General features: G+C 39.8%; 1 protein-coding gene across 1 annotated transcript in view; it reads right to left on the minus strand.

Annotated features, from left to right (window-relative positions):
- LOC126251833 (cyclic GMP-AMP synthase-like receptor) overlaps nt 1-26,295 on the minus strand; it is a 304,227-nt gene that overhangs the window by 165,562 nt on the left and 112,370 nt on the right. Inside the window, exon 4 of the mRNA XM_049952498.1 lies at nt 20,256-20,329. Within this exon, the coding sequence (XP_049808455.1) occupies nt 20,256-20,329 (74 nt within the window). The remainder of the gene's footprint in view (nt 1-20,255; nt 20,330-26,295) is intronic.

The following is a 26,295-nucleotide window of genomic DNA, read 5'->3' on the forward strand; positions in this document are numbered from 1 at the left end:
TATGCATCATCACTAGTTTTTAGTTAAAATATGCAGTATTCTGCAAGTTATGTTATTATGTAGAGGTTTATGAAACATTCTGCTATATGGTAATGAGGAGGAGGAGGAGGATGAGAATGATGATGGTGATGTAGAGATGTAGGCATATCAGGAGCTTATTGGTGCTCTGTTTTTTAATGTAGTGTATTTTTATTTATGATGGTATGCTGTATAAGATTCTGAGAAACACGTGTAGGGAATTTATGTAAGATGTTGAGCTTCAGTATAGGTCCAAGGTTATACTATTGACGTTCATAAAGTTCTTGAGATTGATCTGACTTGTTGGTAATATCTGAATTTTAATTAACACCTGCATGATTACACAGCCTTGGCATGAGACACAGTTGTTCTAGATATGAAATGGCTTATATGAAGGACTAAATATAATACTGTTGCTGACAATAAAATGATAATGCCTCATGAAAATCTTTTAAAATTGTCCATAATGTAAATGGATAGATAAAAAAAATCTACTCACCAAGCAGCAGGAGGGGAACACACAAGGGTTTAACTTTCACAAGGTTTTGGAGCCAGTGGCTCCTTCCTCTGGCAGAAGAGTTGAAGGGGAAGGAATAGGGGTGAAGGAAAAGGAGTGGAGAGGTTTAGGTAAAGAGGTACAGTTCAGAAAAGTCACCAAGAAACCCAGGTCAGGGGGAGACTTTCCTTTTGTGTGTGTGTTCCCCTGCCACTACTTGGTGAGTAGATCTTTTATTGATCCATGTACATTATATTATCAATAACTGATTATTTTCATTGTTATGTTAAAATTACCTGACATTTTAAAGGCATAGCTGTACATAATTAAAAGGTAGGATAATGTACAGTGTAAAAAAAACAGTGGGTTGTTATTGTGGAAAAAAATATAAAGCATAAACCTCCCTATTACACATTACTTATTTTAACTAAAATGTGAGATTATTTGATTCAGTTAAGACAATTACTATAAAAATAGGGATATTGTTTGTGCCTCTTGAGAATTATTGTTGTGTACAATATTTTCTCATACCTTGGCTGCATTATTACTCTCTACATTAAATGTTCATAACTGAATTAGTAAAGCAAAATTTGAAAAATCAATTGAAAATTGAAAAAGTTCAATGATCATAGTTCTTTGGAGCTTACTACATTACATGATGTTACGTTGTACCTTGGATTGTTATTATGAGGTTTCTATCTCCATAGCTATAGAAAACTGTTTAGTCAAGACTGCACTAACAGCATAGAAAATAACTAAATTATTTTTTACTGCTATTTCAATATTTTCTTTTCCATGAATAATGTCGAGGCAAACCCAGAAACTATTTAGTGTCTGAAAACTGGTGTTAGTAATATCAAATTGCATTAAAATGTGTATGGGTAAAAATGACCCACATGGTATTACTTTTATAACAGGTAAATTTTTTCTACTTCTAGGTGACCCACATCTCTATCCAAGAAGGTTGCTTCATAGATTCAACATGAAAAAAGTGTTGGTAATCTGGGCACTATCAATCATTTCTCACTATCCCACAGCAGTTTCCACCCTTGCCCATTGCATTGATGCTTATTTTACCTAAACTTATTGTTAAAGACAGTTGTTCAATTAAAGATTATAATTAAGTAACTGTTTGCTGTTTTTTTCTGTTATGAAAAAAGCCTAACATATGTTATTTTATGGAGTAATTACTTTTATGTAACCCCCCCCCCCCTTCCCTCCATGAGTTAGGTTTTCTTTCTTTCATAAAGGAACATATCATTAACAATGGACCTTCATGAGGTGAGGTGATCTGAATGCTTCAACAATACAGATAATTGTACGATTGCTGAAACCACAATGTAGGTGTGTCTGTAGAAAGGCCAGCTAATCCATAGTTCCTGAAGAAGGGCAGCACCCTTTTCAGTAGTTCACGGACAACATTCTGACTGATTTACTGATCTGGCCTTCAACATTATCCAACATGGCCTTGCTTGCTGCTAATGTGAACAACTGAAAGAGAGGGGAAAGTACAGCTATTTCTATCTTGGAGCATGCAACTTAATGTTGCTTAATGATTTATGGCTTACTGGTGATGCATCCTCGTGGGTAAAATGTTACACGGGTGTAATAGTTTCCCATTCAGATCTCTGGATTGGGACTACACAGCAGGATGTTGACATCATGAAAAACAAAATTGGCATTCTTCATGTTGGAGCATTGAATGTTAGATCTCTTAATCTGGTAGGGAGGGTAGAGTATTCAAAAAAGGATAGATACAGTGGGAAGTGGTGAATGTGGTGACAAGTGGAACAGCACTTCTGGTCAAGTCAGTATAGCATCATGAACATAAAGTCAAATAGGGATATTTTGGTAGTAGGCCTAATTATTAATAAGAAAATAGGAATGTGGGATGCTACTATGAATAGCACAGTGAGCATATTATCATAGACAAGACAGACACAAAGCCAGCATCCATCACAGTAGTACAAGTGTATATGCCATCTAGTTCCAAGATAATGTAGAGATTGAAAGGATGTATGATTAGATAAAGGAAATTTTTCAGATAATTAAGGGAGACAAAAATTTAACTGAGATGGGTGACTGGAATTTAGTAGTATGGAAAGGAAGAGAAGGAAAGATAGCAGAAGAACACCGACTGGGAGAAAAGAATGAAAAAGGAAGCTGCCAGGTAGATTTTTGTGCACAGCATTATTTTATCATTCGGTTAAACAATGAGAAAAGAAGACTGTAATTGGGGAAGAGATCTGGGAACACCTCAAGGTTTCTATTGATTATACAATGGAAAGGCAAGGTTTTCTAAACCAGATTTTAAACTGTAACACATTTATAGGGATAGATGTGGCCTCCAGTGATAATATATTTGTTACAAACTGTAGATTGAAATGAAGAAATTTAAAAAAGTTAGGAAATTATGGAGATGGAACTTGGATGAAATGAAGGAACTAGAGGTTGTTGAGATTTTCAGAGGAAGTGTCTGACAACATTAGGCTGAAATCCCTGGATAACATAGGATATACTGAAGTTAAGTAACAAAAGGAGTAAATATAAAAATTCGGAAGAAGTTAAGTAACAAAAGGAGTAAATATAAAAATTCGGAAAGTGAACCAGGTGGAAGGGAACACATATCTAAAACATGAGACTGGCATAAAGTACAAAATTGCTGACAAAGAATGGCTATATGACAAATTCAAGGCTGTGGAAGTATGCATAACTTGAGAAAAGATGGGAAATTTAAAGAGGTCTTTGTAGAACTGAGAAACAACTGCATGAATGTCAAGAGCTCAGATGGTAAGTTGGTAAGCAAAGAAGGGAAAGCTTAAAGATGGAAGGAGTATATAGAGTGACTCTAAAATACAAATGAACTTAAGGACAGCAAAATAAGAGAAAGTATGTGAAGATGAGTTGGGAGACATGATACTGCAAGAAGAATTTGACAAACCACTGAAAGATCTAAGTGGGAAGTAGGCCACTGGAATAGACAACATTCCCTTAAAATTATTGAGAATATTGAATGAGTCAGCAATGACAAAATTATTCCACTGGTGTGTAAGATATATGAGACAGGCAAAATTCCCTCGGATTTCAAGAAGAGTGTAATTCCAAAGGAGGCAGATACTAACAGGCATCAACACTATCTAACCATCCGTCTAATAACTCGTGGTTGCAAAATACTGACAACAAATTGTAAGGGGGCGTTCAAATGAAACCTGGTCACTAGTGTAAAGTAACAGTAATGATTTTATTAACTAAAAAATGTAGGTGTACACATACTCAAAAATAGTCACCAAAACTATTGGCACATTTATCCCATTGCGACACTAACCAGTTGATAACATCTTTGAAGAAGCTAGTAGGTTGCTGTCAGATCCAGGCCTGGACCCAGTCACACACTTCATCATCCATTGCGAATCACTTGTTTTAGAGGTCCAAACACGAGAAAGTCACACGGTGAAAGGTTGGGACCATATGAGGAATGTTCCAGTGTTTCCCACCGAAACTGCTGCAATGTCGTCTTCATTGCATTGGCCATGTGTCGGCAGGCCTTATCATGCAGTAGGATAATGCCATTGGACAACATGCCTTGGTGTTTTGACTTGATTGCTCGTCTAAGGTTCTGTAAAGTGGCTTGATAACGCTGGGCATTGATGGTGGTTGCCCATTTCAGGAACTCAACAAGCAGTGGGCCCTTGTGGTCGAAAAAAGAATACATCATCACGTTACCAGAACTGGTGTGCATGAACTTTGATATCTTTGGAGAGAGGTGAAGTCACATGTTTCCACTGCTTGCTCTGAAGCTTGCTTTCCAGTTCAAAATGGTGACACCATGTTTCGTCACCTGTGGCAATAGGCAGCAGAAAGCCACATTCCTCCTCATTATAACATTTTAGATGACTCAAAGACAGTGCCAATTGAGTATTGCACTGTTTGGCAGTCAGTTGGTGGGGAATCCGCTGCACACAGGTTTTTCAAAAGTTCAAGTGTTATTGCATTATGGTGTGGCCGGTGCCTATGCTAATACCCAGTAACCAACGGATCTCGTCCAAGACTAAAGCATTCACTTCCGCAACCATTTCCAGTGCGATGACATGATGAGCCTGTCCAGGATGAGCATCGTCTTCCAATGACTCGTGTCCCTCAAGGAATCGTCTGCGCCATTTCACAACACTTGAATGACTCACACTGTACTCACCCTACACAGCCTTCATCCATCGATACATGTCATGGCCTCCAACTTCCTCCACCACCAAATATGGAATCACTCCTAGTTGCTCCTGCCTACTTGCCTGCATGTTTGGTAGTGGACAATAACTTGAGTGACCACCTTCTCTTCGGCGTGAAACCACACTGGCGTTATGCAACATCAAATGGTGCGCACATGTCAGTCTTTCTACCAATAGGTGGCACCACCATACCCGCAGTTACGTGATGCCACCTTATGTGTAAGGCAAAGGTAGACACACTGACCAGGTTTCATTTGAACAAACCTCATTTTGCATAAAAATGAAAAAACTTGTAGAAACTGACATCAGGGAAGATCAGTTTGTATTCCAGATAAATGTGAGAACAAACAAGGCAATACTGACCCTATGAATTTTCTTAGAAGATAGATTGAAGAAAAGGAAATCTGCATTTGTAGCACCTTTAGATTTAGAGAAAGATTTTGACAATATTGACTGAACCAGATTCTTTGAAATTCTGAGGGTAGCAGGTATAATGCTACAGCCTCCCCCAAGATCATTATGAAGTGTCTGATACCACCTTTTTTATATATATCCGTGTATTTATCATTTGATTCAGTGCTTCCTAGGGCCTTTTATGTGTATTTTTATAGGTATCGTTCTGTTCAGTTTGCCCATAAACCTATTCTTCTTTGTAAACACATATAGAATGTTCTGGAATGACGTAAATTCTCATGATTGTTAATAGACTGTTGCCACTAACAAAAATATATACATATTCCAAATTGAGTACAGTGGGAGTTGGTTTATGGACCAGACGACTCTGTGAATCAGTTCTTGAGATATGTAGATAAAGATAAGTTGGACAGAGCCTTTGAGAGAAATGAGAGGTTAAATAATGGCAGATTTGGCAATCAACCATCTGGGGGGGGGGGGGGGGGGGGGCGTTGGAATCAGAGCAGGAATCAAGGCCTAAGTGATAATAAAAATCAGAATAATAATAGTGGTTACACTAAAAGTGATAATAGATGATCAACCATAGTAATGGTAATGGAAACAGAGGACATGACAACAGGGAGAGACCTTGGGAGAATAGTAACAGACAATTAGATAGTCACCAGGCAAGATGAGGCAATTTAAACTGATTGGCACCTCATTTGGAGCCTGTCAGTTTGGGGCGAGAAATGGCAATTTAAACTGACAATAACTCGTTGGTGGTAGTTTCCAAACGTGACAGTGGAGTAAGACTTGTGCTCGATTCGAGACATTTGAACAAATACCTTGAGAGGGAAACTGATCACTCTCAGAAAACAGACGAGTTATTACACAAATTTGAACATTTGAACTACATGTCTAGTTTAGACTTAACAGCAGGTTTTCATCAGGTACCATTGTAGATTCAGTCTAGGAAATACACCACATTTTTGTATGGAGGAAGCTGCTATTGCTATTGTGTTGTACCATTTGGTCTTAATGTATCAGTTGCAGAATTTATCCGAGCATTAGATTTTGTTCTAGGGAAATAATTGTTAAGCAAACTAGTCCTTTATGTTGATGAGATACTTGTAACAGGAAAGAGTTGGGAAGAACATATACATTTGTTGGGTGAAGCGTGTTATACATTGAGACAGGGAGGTATGTCATTAAAACTAGAGAAGTGAAAACTCGGGGTTAAACAACTCAAATTTTTAGGCCATACCATCTCAGAAGAAGGAATCTTGCCTGATGAAGAAAAACTTGAAGCCATCGCAAGATTTCTTGCAGCCAAGACTAAAAAACAACTTAAATTGTTCTATGGAATTTGTGGCTACTACTGTAAGTTTGTCAGCACTCAAGCTTTAAATGCACCATGTTTGAACAACTTGTTGAAGAACACCACCATTTGGGTATGGAACAAGGATGGTCAGGAGCCATTCAACAACATCAAGAAACAGATGTGCAATAGTAGAATGTTATATAGACCTGATCTTACAGAGCCATTTTGCATTATGACTGGCAGCAGTGACTATGGGCTGGGAGCTCATCTGTTCCAAGAAAATATTGTAGATGGTGTGATGGAGCAAAGGTTGGACTTTCACCAAATTCAAGAATTACTTATTAGGACATCAAGTAGTAGTAACAACCTAAGGCTTTAATCTATATACAAGAGTGTACTTTGAATCTGTGGTGTCACCGCCAGACACCACACTTGCTAGGTGGTAACTTAAATCGGCCGCGGTCCTGTAGTACATGTCGGACCCGCGTATCGCCACTGTGTAATCGCAAACCTAGCGCCACCACATGGCAGGTCACAAGACACGGAATAGACCTCGCCCCAGTTGTACGGACTACATAGCTTGCGACCAGACGTACGAAGCTTTCCTCTCATTTGCCGAGAGACAGATTGAATAGCCTTCAGCTTAGTCCATAGCTACTACCTAGCAAGGCGCCATTTGTATCAGTGCTTATAGCTTACTACTATTCAAGAGATGTATTCCAACAAGAGAATAAAAGTTAAGTAACATCTACGTACTTTTCTTCTTATTCATTAATAAGTCTCATGTTCCAGAACTTCAAGCCCGTCTGCGTTAGTTTAGCGTGCACCTAGCTACCTCATTGTGTCTATGCTGTATGAGCTAGACACAACATTATTTGGCGACGAGTAAAAGAGTTTGTATTAATTCGTTTGTGTCATGGCTTCGCCACAATCTCCAGATGTACTGTCCGAATTTTTTCGCTTGCAGAATCAGCAGACGCAGGCGTTATTGGAAGCCCTTGGACAGCTCGTCCAGGGTCAACGTGCGCTGCAAAACGATGCGGCAGCCGCCGCTTCTTCGCTACCGCTGCCACAAAACGCTGTTGCACCTCCCTTTCGGCCATACGTGGCGGCCGACGAGACCTGGCAAGAGTGGTCTCGCCAGTTCAACTTTCACCTAGCAGCATACAGAATTCAAGGTAATGAGCGGCAGCCGTTTTTGCTTTCTTGTGTCGGTGTGTCTACCTACCGTGTGATAGTGAAATTGTTTCCCCGACGCGACGTAGCAACTCTGACCTACGAGGAAATTTTGTCGGCTTTAGATGCCTATTTCAAAGAAACAGTAAATGTAGTTGCAAAAAGGTATACGTTCTTTCGTACAAAACGTACGGCTGGTCAGACTAATAGGGAGTGGGTTGCAACTTTGCAAGGACTTACTAGGGAGTGTGCCTTTGAATGTGACTGTGGACTTCCTTATTCAGATACTATGGTGCGTGATGCAATAGCACAGAACGTGTCTGATGTTCGCATACGGGAACAGATTTTGAAACTAGTAAATCCCTCCCTTCAACAAGTGATAGACATATTGGACAGGCAAGACACACTTGACTTTGCTCAGGCATCGTTTGAAACTTCGCCAGCAGTGTGTCACATTCACCGGCCCGCCGGCCGCGCTGCCCGGGACGCTACACGGCCCTCGCGCCCGTCCGCACAGCAGCAGCAGCCTAGCTCGCAAACACGTGCGCCGCGTAAGCAAGCAACTGCCGTGAAATCATGCCCGAGGTGTGCAACGAGACATTCGCGTGAAAATTGCCCGTCACGCCAAGCTATTTGCTTTTACTGTCAAAAGAAAGGACATGTACAAAGTGTTTGCCAGAAAAAGCTTAGATCAGACAATCGCAATAATTCCAGGCCTTTTGCTTCGCGCCGGAATCGAACCCAGGACAATCAGGCTCGTGGACCTTCGCCCATGGACATTCATGTAGTTCATTCCCACCCGTCCAGTGACACTTTAGCTAACAGTGACTGTGTTCGTCCCACCCAAAGTGTGTGTCGACGTCGCAGGAAATCCCGTAAAGTCGCAAGTGCTTCTGTACCTGTATCAGTTCAATTTGCACGTGACAGTCGCTCTTGTCGTCAGCAGGACAATAAACTTTTTGTGGACTTAGACTTTGACGGCAAAGTGATCCCATTCCAGCTCGATACCGGAGCTGCAGTTTCATTGATTAATCACGACACGTACAAACAACTGGGCCAACCGCCATTGCGTGCCGCAAATGTTAAGTTAACTAGTTACTCAGGACAACAGATCCCTGTGTTAGGACAGTGCAGCCTTCTTGCCACATACAAGGGACAAACGAAACTTGTGTCATTTTACGTTCTTCGTTCTTCTGGTGCAGTGAACTTGTTTGGCTTGGATTTGTTTCAATTGTTTAATTTGTCTATAGTAAATCAGGTCCTATCAGTGAATCAGACTGTGCCTTCCGCCAGTGTTTCTAGTCTTTGTGAAGAATTTGCAGACATTTTAGCACCGGGCCTTGGTTGCGCTAAGAACTATGCTGCACATTTGGAACTGAAAGACAACGCGCAACCGAAATTTTTCAGAGCGCGCAATGTTCCCCACGCATTGCGTGATGAGGTCGCAAGAACATTGCACGATTTAGAATCTCAAGGTGTAATTGAACGTGTGCAGGCTTCTCTCTGGGCCTCACCCTTAGTAATTTTGCCAAAACCTTCCGGAAAACTGAGACTTTGTGTGGACTTCAAGGCCACTGTGAATCCACAACTAGTGACTGCTACTTTTCCTTTGCCCCGCCCGGAAGATCTTTTTGACAAACTGTGCCCGGGAAAATAATTTTCCAAATTGGACCTAGCAGATGCGTACTTGCAGATACCTGTGGACGAAGAATCCCAGCGCGTCTTGGTGGTAAACACGCATCTTGGCTTGTATCGCTTCAAAAGACTGCCATTCGGGTGTGCATCCGCCCCTGCTTTGTTTCAGCAATATTTACAAACTGTTTGTGCGTCGGTCCCTACTGCTGCGAACTATCTGGACGATATTGTGATCTCCGGAAAGACAGAAGCCGAACATTTGCAACATCTCCGAACATTATTTCAGGTCTTGCGTCAGAATGGTCTTCGCTTGAGGAAGGACAAATGTGTGTTTTTTGCTCGGGACTTACCCTACCTGGGGCATGTCATAAATGCCCAAGGTATACATCCGAGTCCAGAGCACCTCCGTGCCATACAGGACTTACCTGCTCCGCAAGATTTGAAACAGCTACAGAGTGTGTTGGGTAAAATAAATTATTATAATAAATTTTTGCGCAATGCTTCTTCCATTTCAGCTCCGCTTCATCGCTTACGCCGTAAAGGTGTTCCGTTCGTCTGGACGACGGAATGCGAACGCGCCTTTCGCCAGTTGAAATCGGCGTTACTTTCACATACTTGCCTTACGCCATTCGATCCCCGAAAACCCCTTTTGTTGATGGTAGATGCTTCGGAATTCGGGATCGGTGCTGTGCTTGCGCACAACGATGGCTCGCATGATCGCCCTATTGCCTTTGCGTCCAAATTGCTCTCATCTGCGCAAAGAAATTATTCACAAATAGAGAAAGAAGCTTTAGCTCTCGTGTTTGGTGTTACCAAGTTCCATGACTTCTTGTATGGTCGTCACTTTACAATCATCACGGACCACAAACCTTTGACATCGCTTTTTCATCCGAACAAGCCTGTACCTCCACGTACAGCGCAGAAATTCATTCGCTGGTCACTTTTTCTCTCGCAGTACCGCTACGATATCTTGTATCGGTCCACTGCTAAGCACGGTAACGCTGATGCGTTGTCCCGTTTGCCTGTTGCTGAGGATAAAGCATTCGATTCTTCCGAACTTGCTTGCATGTTCATTGATTCGGAAACCGATGACGTGGTCGAATCGTTTCCGATTGATTTTCGTCGTGTCGCTACAGCCACAGCTGCTGACCCTGTCCTTGCTACTGTTTTGCGTTTTGTTGCTACGCAATGGCCCTTGTCAAAGTCACGGATCGAAGATCCTTTGGTTCGCCGTTTTTTTGTTCACAAGGAGAGACTTTTTGTACGACGTGGTGTTTTGTTGTTGCGTTCCGATAATGATCAATCCCGAGTCGTAGTCCCACGTTCGTTACAGTCCTCTGTCTTAAAGCTTCTTCACCAAGGACATTGGGGTATAGTGCGTACGAAACAACTTGCTCGTCAGCACTGTACTTGGTTCGGAATCGATGCTGCGATTACAAATATGTGCTCCTCTTGCGTGGCGTGTGCCGAACAACAATCCGCACCGCCGCGGAAATTCTTTGCATGGCCGAAAGCCACTTCCCCTTGGCAACGCTTGCACATCGATTTTGCTGGTCCATTCTGGAATGCTCGATGGTTGGTTGTGGTCGATGCTTTCAGTAATTTTCCTTTTGTTGTCCGAATGTCTTCCACGACGTCTTCTGCCACAATCCAAGCCTTGTCTGCTATCTTTTGCATTGAAGGTCTTCCGCAGACTATTGTTTCCGACAATGGCCCACAATTCATGTCCGCAGAATTTCAGTCATTCTGCACGGCCAATGGTATTCACCATCTGACGTCCGCGCCGTTTTCGCCTCAGTCAAACGGTGCCGCTGAACGATTGGTCCGGACTTTCAAGTCCCAGATGTTGAAATTGAAAGAGTCGCATTCTCGGGAGGACGCTTTGTTGCTCTTTTTGTCTTCGTATCGCTCTCAGCCCAGAGATGGTCGCTCGCCGGCTGAATTGCTCCATGGTCGTCCTCATCGCACCCTGATGTCTTTGCTGCATCCGCCGCATCAGGTTCCTGTGCAGCGGCAGACTCCTGCTTTTGCTCCTGGCGACGTTGTCTATTATCGCACCTATCGCGGTTCACGGCGTTGGCTCGCAGGGCGCATTCTTTGCTGCCTCGGCCGCGCGATGTATTTGGTTTTGGGGGCCTCTGGTGAGGTGCGTCGGCATCTCAATCAGCTGCGCCTCTGTCGTCGCCTGGGTTCTGCCGCTCCCCGTCTGCTTTCAGCGACGGTGCCGTCAGGTCAGCGCCCTGGGGACCCATCTACTGGCTCGCCTCATCCCCAGGTGTTACCGACGCTGCCTTCCATTTTGCCTCATGGCGTCGCGCCGCCGCTGCCGCCGCCGCAGCCGTCGCCGCTGCCGCCCGCAGTGGACGCTTCGCTGCAGCCGCCACGTGCCTCCCTGGGTCACGCGCCGCCGATCGCTTCCCGTGACCAGCTGTCCTCCGCCATGGACCTCTTGCCCGCTCCGGACCAGATGTCGTCATCGCGCGTCGGATTCCCCGACGCAATGGAGGTCGACCCTTCGGCCTCTCCTGTTTCATTACGTGCGCATACACTGCATGTTGACGTGCACCCTGGACTAGGTTTTCAGGCGTTTCCTAGCTCCCCTCGGACCGAATGGCCGGGTGCGGGTGGCACAGCCTCGCCTGTTGTTAGGCTCCCCACCTCATCGCATACGTCAACATGGGGTCCTCCCCACGGCGGGCGGTAGCCTTATCTCACGACCGTTCGCCGATTTGCGGAGGAGGAATGTGGTGTCACCGCCAGACACCACACTTGCTAGGTGGTAACTTAAATCGGCCGCGGTCCTGTAGTACATGTCGGACCCGCGTGTCGCCACTGTGTAATCGCAAACCTAGCGCCACCACATGGCAGGTCACAAGACACGGAATAGACCTCGCCCCAGTTGTACGGACTACATAGCTTGCGACCAGACGTACGAAGCTTTCCTCTCATTTGCCGAGAGACAGCTTGAATAGCCTTCAGCTTAGTCCATAGCTACTACCTAGCAAGGCGCCATTTGTATCAGTGCTTATAGCTTACTACTATTCAAGAGATGTATTCCAACAAGAGAATAAAAGTTAAGTAACATCTACGTACTTTTCTTCTTATTCATTAATAAGTCTCATGTTCCAGAACTTCAAGCCCGTCTGCGTTAGTTTAGCGTGCACCTAGCTACCTCATTGTGTCTATGCTGTATGAGCTAGACACAACAGAATCACAGCAGGATAACCAGTAGGAGACTCTTCCTCCGGCAGTTCAACTATAAAATAAAGTGTATAAAAGATGAAGAAAATCTAATTGCTGATGCTCTATGAAGATCAGCAATGGGAGGAGAAGGTGAAAATAATAGTGATGCATGTGAAAGGGAATTTTGGATTATGTATCTAAAATGGGTGAAAGATGAAAATGAAATCAGGAAAATTTGTAATGACATCCGTAGATATCAGAACTGGAAGTTAATTAAAAGTTATCTGGGTTAGAGAGGATACGAGAAAGTAGAGCACTATTATAAAGTGCACAAGGGTATACTTTTCAGAAGATACAGTGCAGACAGTGATGCTTTGAAATTGTGTTGGCCAGAGCAGTATGTTGAAGTATTGATAACGTATGTACATGAGAGTTTTGGACATTGTAGGACACAGAAATGTATCCAAAAGATCCAAGGAAATGTATATTTTTACAACACTGCCAGGAGAGGGAGGAAGCAATTATCTACATGTGACAGGTGCCAGAGGGTAAAAGTTAGTAACCAAACCTGCAAAGGATATATGCAAAACATCTTGCCAAAAGAACAACTACAACTTGAAGCAGTCGATTTTTATGGATCATTGCCTAAGGCTAAAGGAGAATTTTGTTACATATTTGTCATGGTGGATCTTTTTTCAAAATTCATTAAACTATGTCCATTAAAGAAAGCAAGTAAGAACATCATTTTGAAAATTAGAAGAGACTACTTGATAAAGGTAGGAAAACCAAAGAGCATACTTTCTGACAATGGAGCACAATTTATTTCTAAACTTTGGAAAACATTTGTTGAGGATGAGAACATAAACCATATTCTGATAACTGCTTACCACCCATCAAGCAATCTGACTGGACTTTACATGAGAGAAATAGAGAGATTATTTAGAACTTATTGCAACAAAAATCATGTAAGTTGGATAGAGTACATAGGCAGCTTTGAAGATATACTGAACAGCTTACAGCATTTGTCTACTGGGTTTTGCCCATATGAAATAATGTATCACAAGAAACCACCAAATCTGATCAATGAATTAATTGAATTCCCAGCATGTAAGGGTATGAGTCCACAGGAAAGAGAAGAAGTGGTCATGAAAGTAATGGAACGACAAAGGAAATTGAGGAAAAACAGACATGATAAGAAGTTGAAATCTACAAATTTTGAAATCGACGATCTGGGCCTGGTGAAGACACATGAAAAATCCAAGTCTATAAACAATGAATTAAAGAAATTCTTTGACATCTATATTGGTCCAGTCAAAATTCAGTCTATAACACACACCCATACACGTTAGTGTATCCAAAATATGGAAGGTTATTTGGTTTACATAATATAACTGAACTGAAACCCTATAAGCAAGTGTCAAACATCCAAGAAAAAATAAGATAATATAAAAGACCTCTGGAGGACACCACATCCTTGTGTCAAGTGCGTGGCGAGCACTAGGTCTCTGAGCTATTTAGCATTCTAATTTCTCCTTTTTGGTTTTGGATGCTACATCTTTTACACATCTAGAAACCTGAAATGGAATTGAAACTTCCTGGCAGATTAAAACTGTGTGCCCGACCGAGACTCGAACTCTGAAATGGAGTTATCTCTTACTGTAAATACTATCCATTCTCTATAGCGTAAGTTTTCTGTATGTAATATGAATACTGAGTGACATTATTTGAGGAATAATTTGAAAATGTAAACTGTGTACAAAAACTGACTTTCTTACAATAATGATTGACCAATAATTTGTAATTATTTTGTATCTCTTAAGATGCGTAAATAATGATTCTTTAACCATTTCAGACAATAGTTACTACTATAGCAGAAACATAAGTGAAAAGGACATTTTAAAACTAGTTCATGAGAAATGAGTTGTGTAAAATATAGTGATAAAGTTATGACAGCTTTGTAGAGATGAGGATGATAATAGGCTAAAGTGTGTACTATGTATATAATAAGTATTGTAAGTGTTGTTAAGAAACCACTTTCTGGCCATCACACCCTGAGGACAATCTGTATTAGTAAATGATGTTTACTTTATCTGTGCATGTCGTTAGCTTTGTGATTCTGTGATGTTCAGGAGGTAACTGATGGGACAACGTATAGTTCTGGGAGTGAAAGACAATTTTCTAGATCCATATGAGTGTGTACTGTACAGTGTATAATAGTTATAGATAAGTTGATGTTATCATTTTCATGACAGAATAGAATCTGTGAGTATATAAGATAATGGAGATTATTGTAGTTATACTCTGCAGAGCATGATTTGATATGTGGGAAGTGGTAGCATGAAGTAGTTCAAATGGGAATTACAGGCATGGCCATGATTTTATGAATTTGCTAATGAGATGTACAAATGGACAATGTTTAAGATGTACACATGTTATTAAATGGACAAGTTGCACTGTGACAAAAAATTTTTTTGTGAAAAGTATGTCATTACAAGATTGTGTGATGAGGAACAGTCTGTGAGTTTATTTTTGATATGATAAAGAGTTAAATGAGATCTGAGGGGTCAATTATAAAAATAGTGGACTATACTGAAATACTAACCAAAAAGAAACAATACTTATATAATTTAATTTTGTTCATTGACTTTAATCTGCATATAGTTAAATCTTTACAGTTTGAATGTGCTTATCTTTGTGTGATTTTGTTTACAAATATGCTAATAGTATAGAATAATATGTGAATGATTTTGATGTATTTATACCTGATGTACCTTAATTGTAACCTACATGAGTAACTTGAGTAATGAGTTCATCCCTGTTCCTACCTAGAGAACTTTATCCAAGATCCTTACCCGACCTCAAAGTAAAAAACTAGAAAACTGTGAAACTGGTAGTGGACTGTGCTATTGCAGTGAAGAGACTGCCAGAAATAGAGGGGTTGCAGACACAAGATGGACAGTGCAAAATGACTGATGATTGTGAGCTGCCAATTCCTTAAGATGTGTGGTGTGAACCAGTGACAGTTAATAATAATAATAATAATAATAATAATAATAAGGCATCAGGATAAAGTTGACATTATACCAATTATACTATCAACTACAGGAGTCATACCACACAATATCCACCAGTACATCAACGCAATACAGCTACATCCAAATGTATATATACAACTACAGAAATCTGTAATTATTGATACATGCTCAATTACCCGAAAGTTCCTAAATGCAATGTAACATATACCGTACAGTTAAAAGGAAGTCACACTTGATGAGGGTCTGTGTCACTTTCCATTTTTAACCAGACGTAACGTCTGAGAAAGGAAAGAAATAATAATAATAACAAAAATTTTAATGTATTGAAAATATGTGTTTGAAAGTACCAGATCATGTATATGTATTTAGCAGCCATTCTTACAAGTAATACAGTGCTTCCTAGGGCTTTTTATGTGTATTTTTTTAGGTATCGATCAATTCAGTTTGCCCAAAAACCTATTCTTCTTTGTAAACACATACAGAATATTCTGGAATGACGTGAATTCTCATGATTGTTAATAGATTGTTATCATTCACAAAAATTGAGCAAGCAGTGAAGGAATCAAAAGAAAACTTCGGAGTAGGTATTAAAATCCATGGAGAAGAAATAAAAACTTTGAGGTTCACCGATGACATTTTAATTCTGTCAGAGACAGCAAAGGACTTGGAAGAGCAGCTGAACAGACTGGACAGTGTCTTGAAAGGAGGATATAAGATGAACATCAACAAAAACAAAATGAGGATAATGGAATGTAGTCGAATTAAGTCGGGTGATGCTGAGGGAATTAGATTAGAAAATGAGACACTTAAAGTAGTAAAGGAGTTTTGCTATTTGGGGAGAAAAATAACTGTTGATGGACGAAGTAGAGAGGATATAAAACGTAGACTGGCAATGGCAAGGAAAGCGTTTCTGAAGAAGAGAAATTTGTTAACATCGGGTATAGAATTAAGTGTCAGGAAGTCATTTCTGAAAGTATATGTATGGAGTGTAGCCATGTATGGAAGTGAAACATGGACAATAACTAGTTTGGACAAGAAGAGAATAGAAGCTTTCGAAATGTGGTGCTACAGAAGAATGCTGAAGATTAGATGGGTAGATCACATAACTAATGAGGAAGTACTGAATAGGATTGGGGAGAAGAGAATTTTGTGGCACAACTTGACTAGAAGAACGGATCGGTTGGTAGGACATGTTCTGAGGCATCAAGGGATCACCAATTTGGTATTGGAGGGCAGCGTGGAGGGTAGAAATCGTAGAGGGAGACCAAGAGATGAATACACGAAACAGATGCAGAAGGATGTAGGTTGCAGTAGGTACTGGGAGATGAAGAAGCTTGCACAGGATAGAGTAGCATGGAGAGCTGCATCAAACCAGTCTCAGGACTGAAGACCACAACAACAACAACAACGACAAAAATAAAAACATATTCCAAACTGAATATTAAATCATGAAATTGAAGTAATAAATATTTAGCAACAAATATTAAGTGGCTGTGGAACTGTTGGCATAAATAGCTGATGCATCTAATTACCGTAATTGCAATCGGTAAATTAGCTAGCACAAAAAACCTCATTCCGATTCAAAAGAAAATTACAATTATTATCCAGTGATGTAAGCTGATTTGTTATTCATTCTTACATAATTCATTGTAATTAATGGTGCTTGTAAATTATGCACATAATTACCTCTTGTTAGTTACACCATACTAATTTACAAAATTCTGGTATCTAAGAAAACGTGTGTATTTAATTTATGTAGTCTAGCAAAGGACAATGTGTATACTTTGAATAAATGTTAGCTATAAAATCCATACAGTCACTTATTAGGAAATTAAAGTAAAATCAAAATAATTGTTGCAATCAGATTGTGAATTAATTTTCACACATGAAACCAAAGATGATGATAAATATGTCATTTTAAATTATATGTTATAACCTGTACAAATGTAACAACAGTTAGTTTAGATGAAATTGTTTTTAATTGTAAGTTACATTTTGTAATAAATTAACAATGGTAACAATTGTTAAATTTGTATATAAAGTGATGCAGTGAGGCTGCAAGAAGGTCAGTCAGTCAGTGTTTTGTTTTACCTCAGGAGTCTGTACAGTTTGGTTGTCAACTAATGTCAATAAACAATTTTATGAAGCTTGAAATTTTTGTGATGTTTCTATCAATCATCACTGAACCAGGCAAACGCAAAGTTAAGTTAAGTGTTAATGATCCAAAGAGATCGTTACACAGGGATGAAATATATTATAAGATTCGAGGAGCATTAAGGGAAACCATAGTTGAGAAGGGAATGAAATGGGGTTGTAGCCTATCCCCAATGTTATTCAATCTGCACACTGAGCAAGCAGTAAAGGAAACCAAACAAAAAATTTGGAAAGGAAATTAAAGTTCAGGGAGGAAAAAAACTTTAGGGTTTGTCAATGACATTGTAGTTCTGTCAGAGATGGCAAAAGCTTTGGAAGGGCAGTTGAACAGCATGGACTGTGTCTTGGAAAGAGATTATAATCTGCATGTCAACAAAAGTAAAATGGGCAGTGGAATGTAATCAAATTAAATTATGCAGTGCTGAGGAAATTAGATTAGGAAATGAGAAACTGAATGTAGTAGGTGAGTTTCGCTTTCTGGAGAGCAAAATTACTGATGATGAACAAAGTTGGGAGGATATAAAAAGCAGACTGGCAATAGTAGGAAAAAACCATTTCAGAAAAATAGGAATTTCTTAATATCTAATAGTAATTTAATTGGTTGTACATTTTTCTTAAGATATTTGTCTGGGGTATAGCCTTGTATGGAAGTGAAATGTGGATAGTAAGCACTTCAGACAAGAAATGTGGTGCCATGAAAGAATGCTGAAGATTAAACATTTAGATCATGTAAATAATGGAGAGGTACTGCAAAATTTTGGGGAAAAAAGAAATTTATGGCACAACTTGACTAAAACAAGGGATCAGTTGGTTAAAAGAACACTTTCTGAGGCATCAAGGAATCATCAATTTGTTATTTGGGGGGGGGGGGGGTGAGAGTTGGGGGGGAGGGATTTTAGATGGAGACCATGACTTGAATACAGTAAGTAGTTTCAAATGGGTGTAGGTTACAACAGTTACACAGAGGTGAAAAGCTTGTACAAGACAGGCTGCTGTACAGAGCTGAATCAAACCAGGCACGAGACTGAAGACCATAACAGTAACAACAACTTTTATGTAGTTAGAAACACTACTGTGTTAGCTAAATATTAAGTCACTAAATGTGGTTCAGTGAATGATGATTTACCTGGTGCTACATCAGAGACAGATTAGGTGAAGATGCATTCTTTATACAAGTACAAACTAATTAGTTGCTATTTATTCTCTAAATTGAGCAAAAATTCATAATTCCTCTTATAAAATATTGAAAGCTCTTTATTGCAATATCAAAAAGCTGCTATTATTGCTATCTGACAACTACTTTAAGTATGAACATGCTACCACTTCAGAAGTTCCACATCCCCTAAAATTAAATTTTAAATTGTCATACAGTCAGTTGGAATGAAAATCAAACTGAAACAATAATTCTCTTGGAAGCTTTTAAGTCTGAATTTCAAAAAATTGTCTTAACTTCAGAGTAAAAGGTTTATGGTACAAACTTAACTCACTACATCTTTCTATATATTAACCACTAAAAACATTTTCTGCTTTACTTTCCAACATATCTTTGATTGCTGTACCCCTCTCATTGCTGCAGAATCTGTATCATAAACATTCAGTCAGTTCAAGTTAACCCAACTTCTTCAGTGTACCAGTAATTAAAAATAAAATTCAAACACCTCAGAGTAAACGATCTCACTGGGTTGGTAATATATCATACAAGATATTAATCTTGATAAACGTGTTTTAAAGTGCCAAATTCATTTTTGTAAATCAACTAATGAATGTTATAGCTACACATTATTATGAGAGTACTGGTTAAAAATCTTTTAAAAACAGAACACTTTGAAAGCAGCAGCAAATAAAATGTTAGCAGTTATGGACAAGTTTTGCAACTAATGTGTTGCTCAAACATTTTGTAATTCGTAACACTCTTCAAACTGGCCAAAGTTACACCAAAGATATGATCCTAAATATCACAATTTTGGTTCTATATGAAACTTTATACTGAACAAATCCTCTTCCAGATCATCAATCATATAACCAAATATTTAAATAATAAAAGATCACCCAACAAAAAGGCTTCCAATGGTCTATAGTACCAGATCGTACAAAATTTCAATATTCTTCTGTAGAAACTAAAATTTTACAGAAATCAAACAATGGAAAATCCAAGATGGAATGTAACAATATTATGAAAAGGAAAGTTGCTACTCACCATATAACGAAGACGCCGAGTCGCAGATAGGCACAACAAAAAGACTGTCACAAATAAAGCTTTTGGCCAGTAAGGCCTTTGTCAACAATAGATGTTGGACACACACACACACACACACACACACACACACACACACACATATGTGCAAACGCAACTCTCACACATGACTGCAGTCTCAGGCAACTGAAACCAGTACTTAAGACTGCAGTCATGTGTTTGTGACATTCTTTTTGTTGTACCTACGTGCGACCCAAATTTTACAGAAATTAAGATATAAATGACATCTATTGCATGAAATAAATGATCTAAGAATTGTACAATGTCAATCAGGCTTAACAACGAAAAATAAAGTAATGTTTACACAAAATAATAACTCTTGAGTATCATACACAGATTCTTTAATAAAACATAAACATTATTTTACCGTGTGTCAGGCACTGATGACGTGTTTTCAAGCAGTCGGAGCTGACAGAAACCAGGGTGTTCACTGCTACAAACCTGTAAACATTGCATACCATAAAAATGTATTAACCTTATATTTAAATATGGAAATTAAATACTGAAAATAACTCATATGTTGGAAACACAAGAATCTAAGAAAGCTCTATTTGCTTTAAAGCAAACATGCGGGATAGTTCACATTTTATAATCAGTTAAAAAAAAAAAAAAAAAAGTCAAACCTTGAAAGCTCATGGATTACATAATTTGACACATACTTCTCTTTGTATTTATATTAAATTTTCTAGCACCATGAGATAGTGGGCAAGTGTACATGAGCTATGCTTGTACGGGCTGCTGAGGTATGGGTTGACAATGGTCACACTGGCTTACACTGGCTTACAATGCATACTGCAATATCTTGCCAGTACACTGCCAGCTAACAATTAGATACCACCGCAAAGTGTATCCACTTGTGACCAGTGCTCCATCATTCATTTCTTCACAGCAAAATAACTATCCGCTGTTGATATCCATCACGAGTTAACCTCCATGTATGAAGAATGCTGTATCAGCATTCAAATGGTTTGATGTTGGCGTATACAGTTTGTGGAAGGGTGGAAATATGTTCATGACAAACAGCACCAGGGACGCCCACTGCAGCAACATGTGATGGTGCTGTTATTGCAATTTGCAATATTGTGAAGAAAGGTAGTTGCATTAGCATTGACAACATGCTAATGCAGCTACCTACTCAGGCTTTAATTGGATCCTCATCCACTACAAAGTCCCTGAAAGATCACAATGTTCCTGACAGACTACAACAAAGTCTGTGCGAGATGAGCACTAAATTTGCCAAGTGATGTCCACAGGCAGCAACAGATGGAATCAGTGAGAATGTTTCTGGAAATGTGTCAGAGAGAGGGCGATCAACTCTTCAAAGGGCTTGTCACTGGGGATCAGACCTAGTTCCAGCATTTGATTCCTGAGACAAAATGTCAGGGTATGGTGTGGAAGAAACCTGACACAAGTGCCCATAAAAAGACACACATTTGGGACGGGAAGTTCTGGAAACCATCTTCTGGGACTGTTACAAGATTTTGCTTATTCATTACCTGCTACACAACACAACAATTAATGCACAGAGTTACTGTAAAGTCTTGAGGAATCTGTGAGCTGCCATCAAAAGAAGATGTCCTGGACTTTCGTCTCGCAAAGTTCTCTTACTTCATGACAATATTTGGACTAACACAGCTCAAATGAGCAAGGCAGAACTCAAATGACTGAACTGAGAAACGTGCCCACAACCTCCATACTCACCATATCTTGCCCCAAGTGATTTTCTCATGTATCCCCAACTCAAAGGTCATTTTGGAGATAAGCAATTAACACTGATGATGAAGTCACTTCCACAGTGAACAGCTGGGTACGAACGCAGGACCCGAATTGATACAACATTGGTTTGGAAAAACTTGTGTCACGTTACCAAAAATGCTTGGGAAAACATGACAGCTTTGCAGAAAAGTAACAGAAGCATTGTACAATGTCAATGAAATTATTTCAAAAATATAAATTCTGTATAATATTTATTTATAAAACGGAAACTTCCTTGTTGGACACCCCTTACACATTAAAATGTTATTAAAAACTACATATGAAAGTCAAAAGTGAAAAAAAATGACAATCTCAGTTACACAAAAAGCTGCTATATGGAATAGATAAAGATGTCATTTTTCATGTATAGGATTTGTGGAGCACAGCTTGAAAAAAGAAAAGAGAGAGAAAAAAAAAAAATGAGGACCGGTACAAAAATGACATACTGTGTCATTTCTCAAGCATTTATGAATGCCATTCATTTAATGAGACAAAAAGTCATATTAGAAAATGAAAAAAGTTAAAGGTGTGTGCATTTGATCAAGCAGTTCTGAGAATGAGAAACAGCCATTTATCAAGTGATCAGGTAGCAACCAACTGGTAACTTATAACAATAAGGGCGCAACTTAGATCTTTCACTTTTTCATGTTCTTCAGTAAAATTACCATTTGCTAAGTTTGTTTTGCATGTTGATGATACAAACATGGTGACAAATAGTTAATTTATTATAATTTTGGAAATAACTATTAATGTCATTTTCATGGACAGTAATAAATTCTTACTACTCAGTTCTTCAGCACTAAGCTTCAAAAAGACACAATATATGGAAGTCATATTAGAATATAAATAATTTAGGAGTAATGGTACCAACTCACCACATATGTGGCTTCAATGTGATGGCTGAGTATACAATGTCAAACTGAAATTCTGTAGTTTGAATGGGGTGAGTTGTTGTGTCTGGAGGAGTAGGTGAAGGGAGAAAGCAGCCAGGGGGTGGGAGGCAGGATAGGGAAAGGGTACCTGATGGCTGGGAGAGAGGCAGCAGATGCATAGGATAAGAGTGCAGGAGAAAGTGGCAGCAGGTACACGGGACAGGAATGCGACAAGGGCATTGGGCACCGCTGAGTTCATACAGAGCGCAAAAATGACAATGACAAGGAGGAGTGAATATTGGAAAAGGGTAACAGAACAGAGGAAGGGGAGACTGTGAAGAAGAGGCTCTGGCTCCAAGATGAGTGAAGTTATCAAGTACTAGAGCAGGGTGAGGGGTGTGTGGGACGGGGAGCTACTGGAGATTGAGTGCATGAGAATAAGAGGGATGTGGATGTGTTGCAGAAAAAACTCCCATCTACATAGTTCAGAGCAGCTGGTGTTAGGAGGGAAGGATCCAGAGGGCACAGGTTGTGAAGCAGCCACTGAAATCAAGCATTCTGTGTTCAGCAATGTGTTCTGCCACTTGGTCATCAGTCCTGTTCTTTGCCACAGTTTGGTAGTGGCCATTCGTTCAGGTGGACAGCAGGTGATTGGCCATAACCACTTACAGTGCTGTGCAAAAATTGCAGTGGGGATGGTATATGAGAGGACTGCTTTCATTGGTAGTCCTGCACCTAATGGTATAGGACAAGCCTTTTACTGGTCTGGTGTAGGATGTGCTGGAATCAAACAGGTCTTGCCCTTGGGTCTTCCACAAAGATATGACGTATGAGGCAAGGGGGTTGGGAGAGGATGTGGTAGTAGGACGGACTGGTATATTGCATGGATTTGGCGGGAAGGGGTGGGGGTGGGGGTGGGGGGGTGGGGGGGAGAATACCACTTCTAGTTGTTGCAACAGCATTTCAACAGCATTATCATCACTGTACATGTGGATTATGTGGAACTCATGTTTTAATTAGGAAGGGCTGATAGCTATCAAAATGCAGGTACTGTTGATGTTTAGTGGGCTTGATATGGACATATGTATGAGTGGAGCCATCAGGGAACTAGAGGTCAATGTCCTGAAAGGTGGCCCAATGGGCTGAAGAGGATGAGGTAACATGAATGGGAGACAAGATGTTGACATTGTGGAGGAATGAGGATAGGCTGTCTTGGACCTGGGTTCCAATCATGAAGATATCATCAATGAACCACACAAGGGGTTAGAGGTTTTAGGTGGCTGGGGAGGTTTCCTCTGAATGGTCCATAAACAGGTTAGTGAATTTAACTCTTGAAGCCAGATTTCTATTTCACTGAGCAATTTACTTACAATCAGTTGTTTCCCAATTTCATTTAGATTTTCTTGTACAGTTTATTCAAAGCACTAATTACCTGGTTCACAAAGGATCATTGTGGAAGGTCACAGTAATGTGAGATGTTTAATAGAAGAGCTCTGGTGTGGGTTAAATGACTAAAACAGCTCTTTAATTCCTAACGTGCTTTTGATGTTTAATTTTTGTAGTGAAATGTAACTGTTGCAGCTAGATATTATAACAGAGACTGGCACAGTGTGTTGATGAAATACCAAATGCACATGCATTTTTTCGGTCCAAAGCTTGTCTTGTAACAGAAAATATGATTTTGAAAGATAAAACAACCTAAATAATTTACACTGTAATAAATTATGTAAACTCATTGTAATGTAGCAAAATTTATTGTAATTCAACTAAATGACAAAATAACACTTTCATTTGATTGCCAAATATTTGTTTATGTTATTTATTTCTCCACAAAATCATTTTCTTCATATAGTGTGAAATTAAAGCTATAGGAATTGTTGAAGAAATTGATACCTTGTGGTTACATTTCTTAAAATATACATGCATTGTAAAGACAAAGTACACATACCTTTTCATTGCATTATTATAGTATTTACATTTACATGTGCTGCAGAGATCAAACCACACATATCAACACAAGTTAACTACCATAAAATTCAAGATCATTACACTGTGGACAAAATTAAAGTTAAATTTGACATGGACTGGACTCCTTGATTTCAACAACATAATATAAACAGTGCTAGAGCATTACACTGGTAACATTATTCCTGAAGATGTTATTATTTTTGACTGGGCAAGACAGTTTCTTTTAGTAATGCTGCCTATGCGCTTCATGCTGTCAAGGCATATACTCAGTCTCTGGTTTATCAAATGAGCATGAGTGTGGTGACCAGGCACATTGATGTTTGTTCCACAGAGATGGAGATTCTTATTTACAAATTAAACAGTACCTAAGATGTATATGCATAGTACAGGTACTAATACCAGTTCTATGAAGATTGGTTTGGTGAGTGCACATGATAGCAATCATATTATGAAACAAAACCCACATCCTTCATCAGCAAAAGAGAAACACATACCGTTGATGAACACAAGCAAGCATACCTCATCCACACATAACCACCAACTCTGGCAGCCCGAGCCAGAATATTATCGTCTTGACATGACAAATATTTTCTTGTCTCCTAACCCCAAAAAGGAATGCTACATTAAATGAGTGAGTTAATCAGAGCAAAGTACACATTTTTAATGGCAATCAAGTTACACATTTCACACAGAACTCTAAAGGTGCAGCAAAGGCTACTCATCTTGTTCTCTGTCTATCTCTGTGGACATTTCTCTCTAGTGGGTTAGCTGTCCACAGGACACATAATTTAGTCCCACTGATGTGATTAATAACTTCATTGTTTGTGACTAATGGTTCTGTATGTGTTGTATGGTTCTTGTGTGGGCGTAAGACCATATGGGCTCTAACACTATTAGCCAGCTCCTCTGACTGCACAAGTGCCGTAGCTTTCTGCAGGCAGCTGGTTCAGCATTATGCCACTTGCCAGGCCTCAGCAAATAGGGATGGCCTGTTTTTGGCAAACAGCAGTGTTACTGAAATCTGGGATGCCACTTCAGTGTTATGACTGTATGCCACCTGGGGCCTGTACACTACAACACACTGGATGAGGGCACATATAAATAGCGCCTGCCCAGCAAGCAAAGATTATTGGGTCAGCAACCAGTGTAAAAGACTACTGCAATTTGGTCCAGAAAAACAACTTCACTCAATCATCATCCCCTCATGCAGCCATTCACATTAGACATCATCATTCAATGAGATCAAAACCCATACAGTCCTGTATTTAGCACTGATGGTCCTGAAGATTGAACTGGGAACCTTTTAGCTACCACTCACTTAAAGACTGTTTGTCACCAGATACTGCCAGCCAGATATCAGAGGCCAGTTTTAGGTTCTTGAATGACACCACCTCTGCTGCAAGCTATTGCCAGGAGCTAGTAACAACACATATCCATCATTTGGCTGTGAAGTACGGTTGCATTACCAGTACTGACTAACTGGTCAGCCGCTGCCGAGCTGCCTACTCAGATGGAATACGCTGCTCTGATACATCTGCACTGTCCACAGCTGGGACCCTGTCACTGAGGACCATGGATCTGACATATATATAATAGTATCGAAGGAAATTGACCGAGATCCGAAATGGAAAATAATTTGGGTGAAGGTCACAGTTAAAGCAGGCTCAGACATGGTAATTGGATGTCTCTATAGGCCCACTGGCTCAGCAGCTGTTGTGGCTGAGCACCTGAAGGATAATTTGGAAAATATTTCGAGTAGATTTCCGCACCATGTTATAGTTCTGGGTGGAGATTTTAATTTGCCACATATAG

This window comes from Schistocerca nitens, chromosome 4 (genome assembly GCF_023898315.1).
Source record: "Schistocerca nitens isolate TAMUIC-IGC-003100 chromosome 4, iqSchNite1.1, whole genome shotgun sequence".
In the NCBI taxonomy this organism is placed as follows: Eukaryota; Metazoa; Arthropoda; class Insecta; order Orthoptera; family Acrididae; genus Schistocerca; species Schistocerca nitens.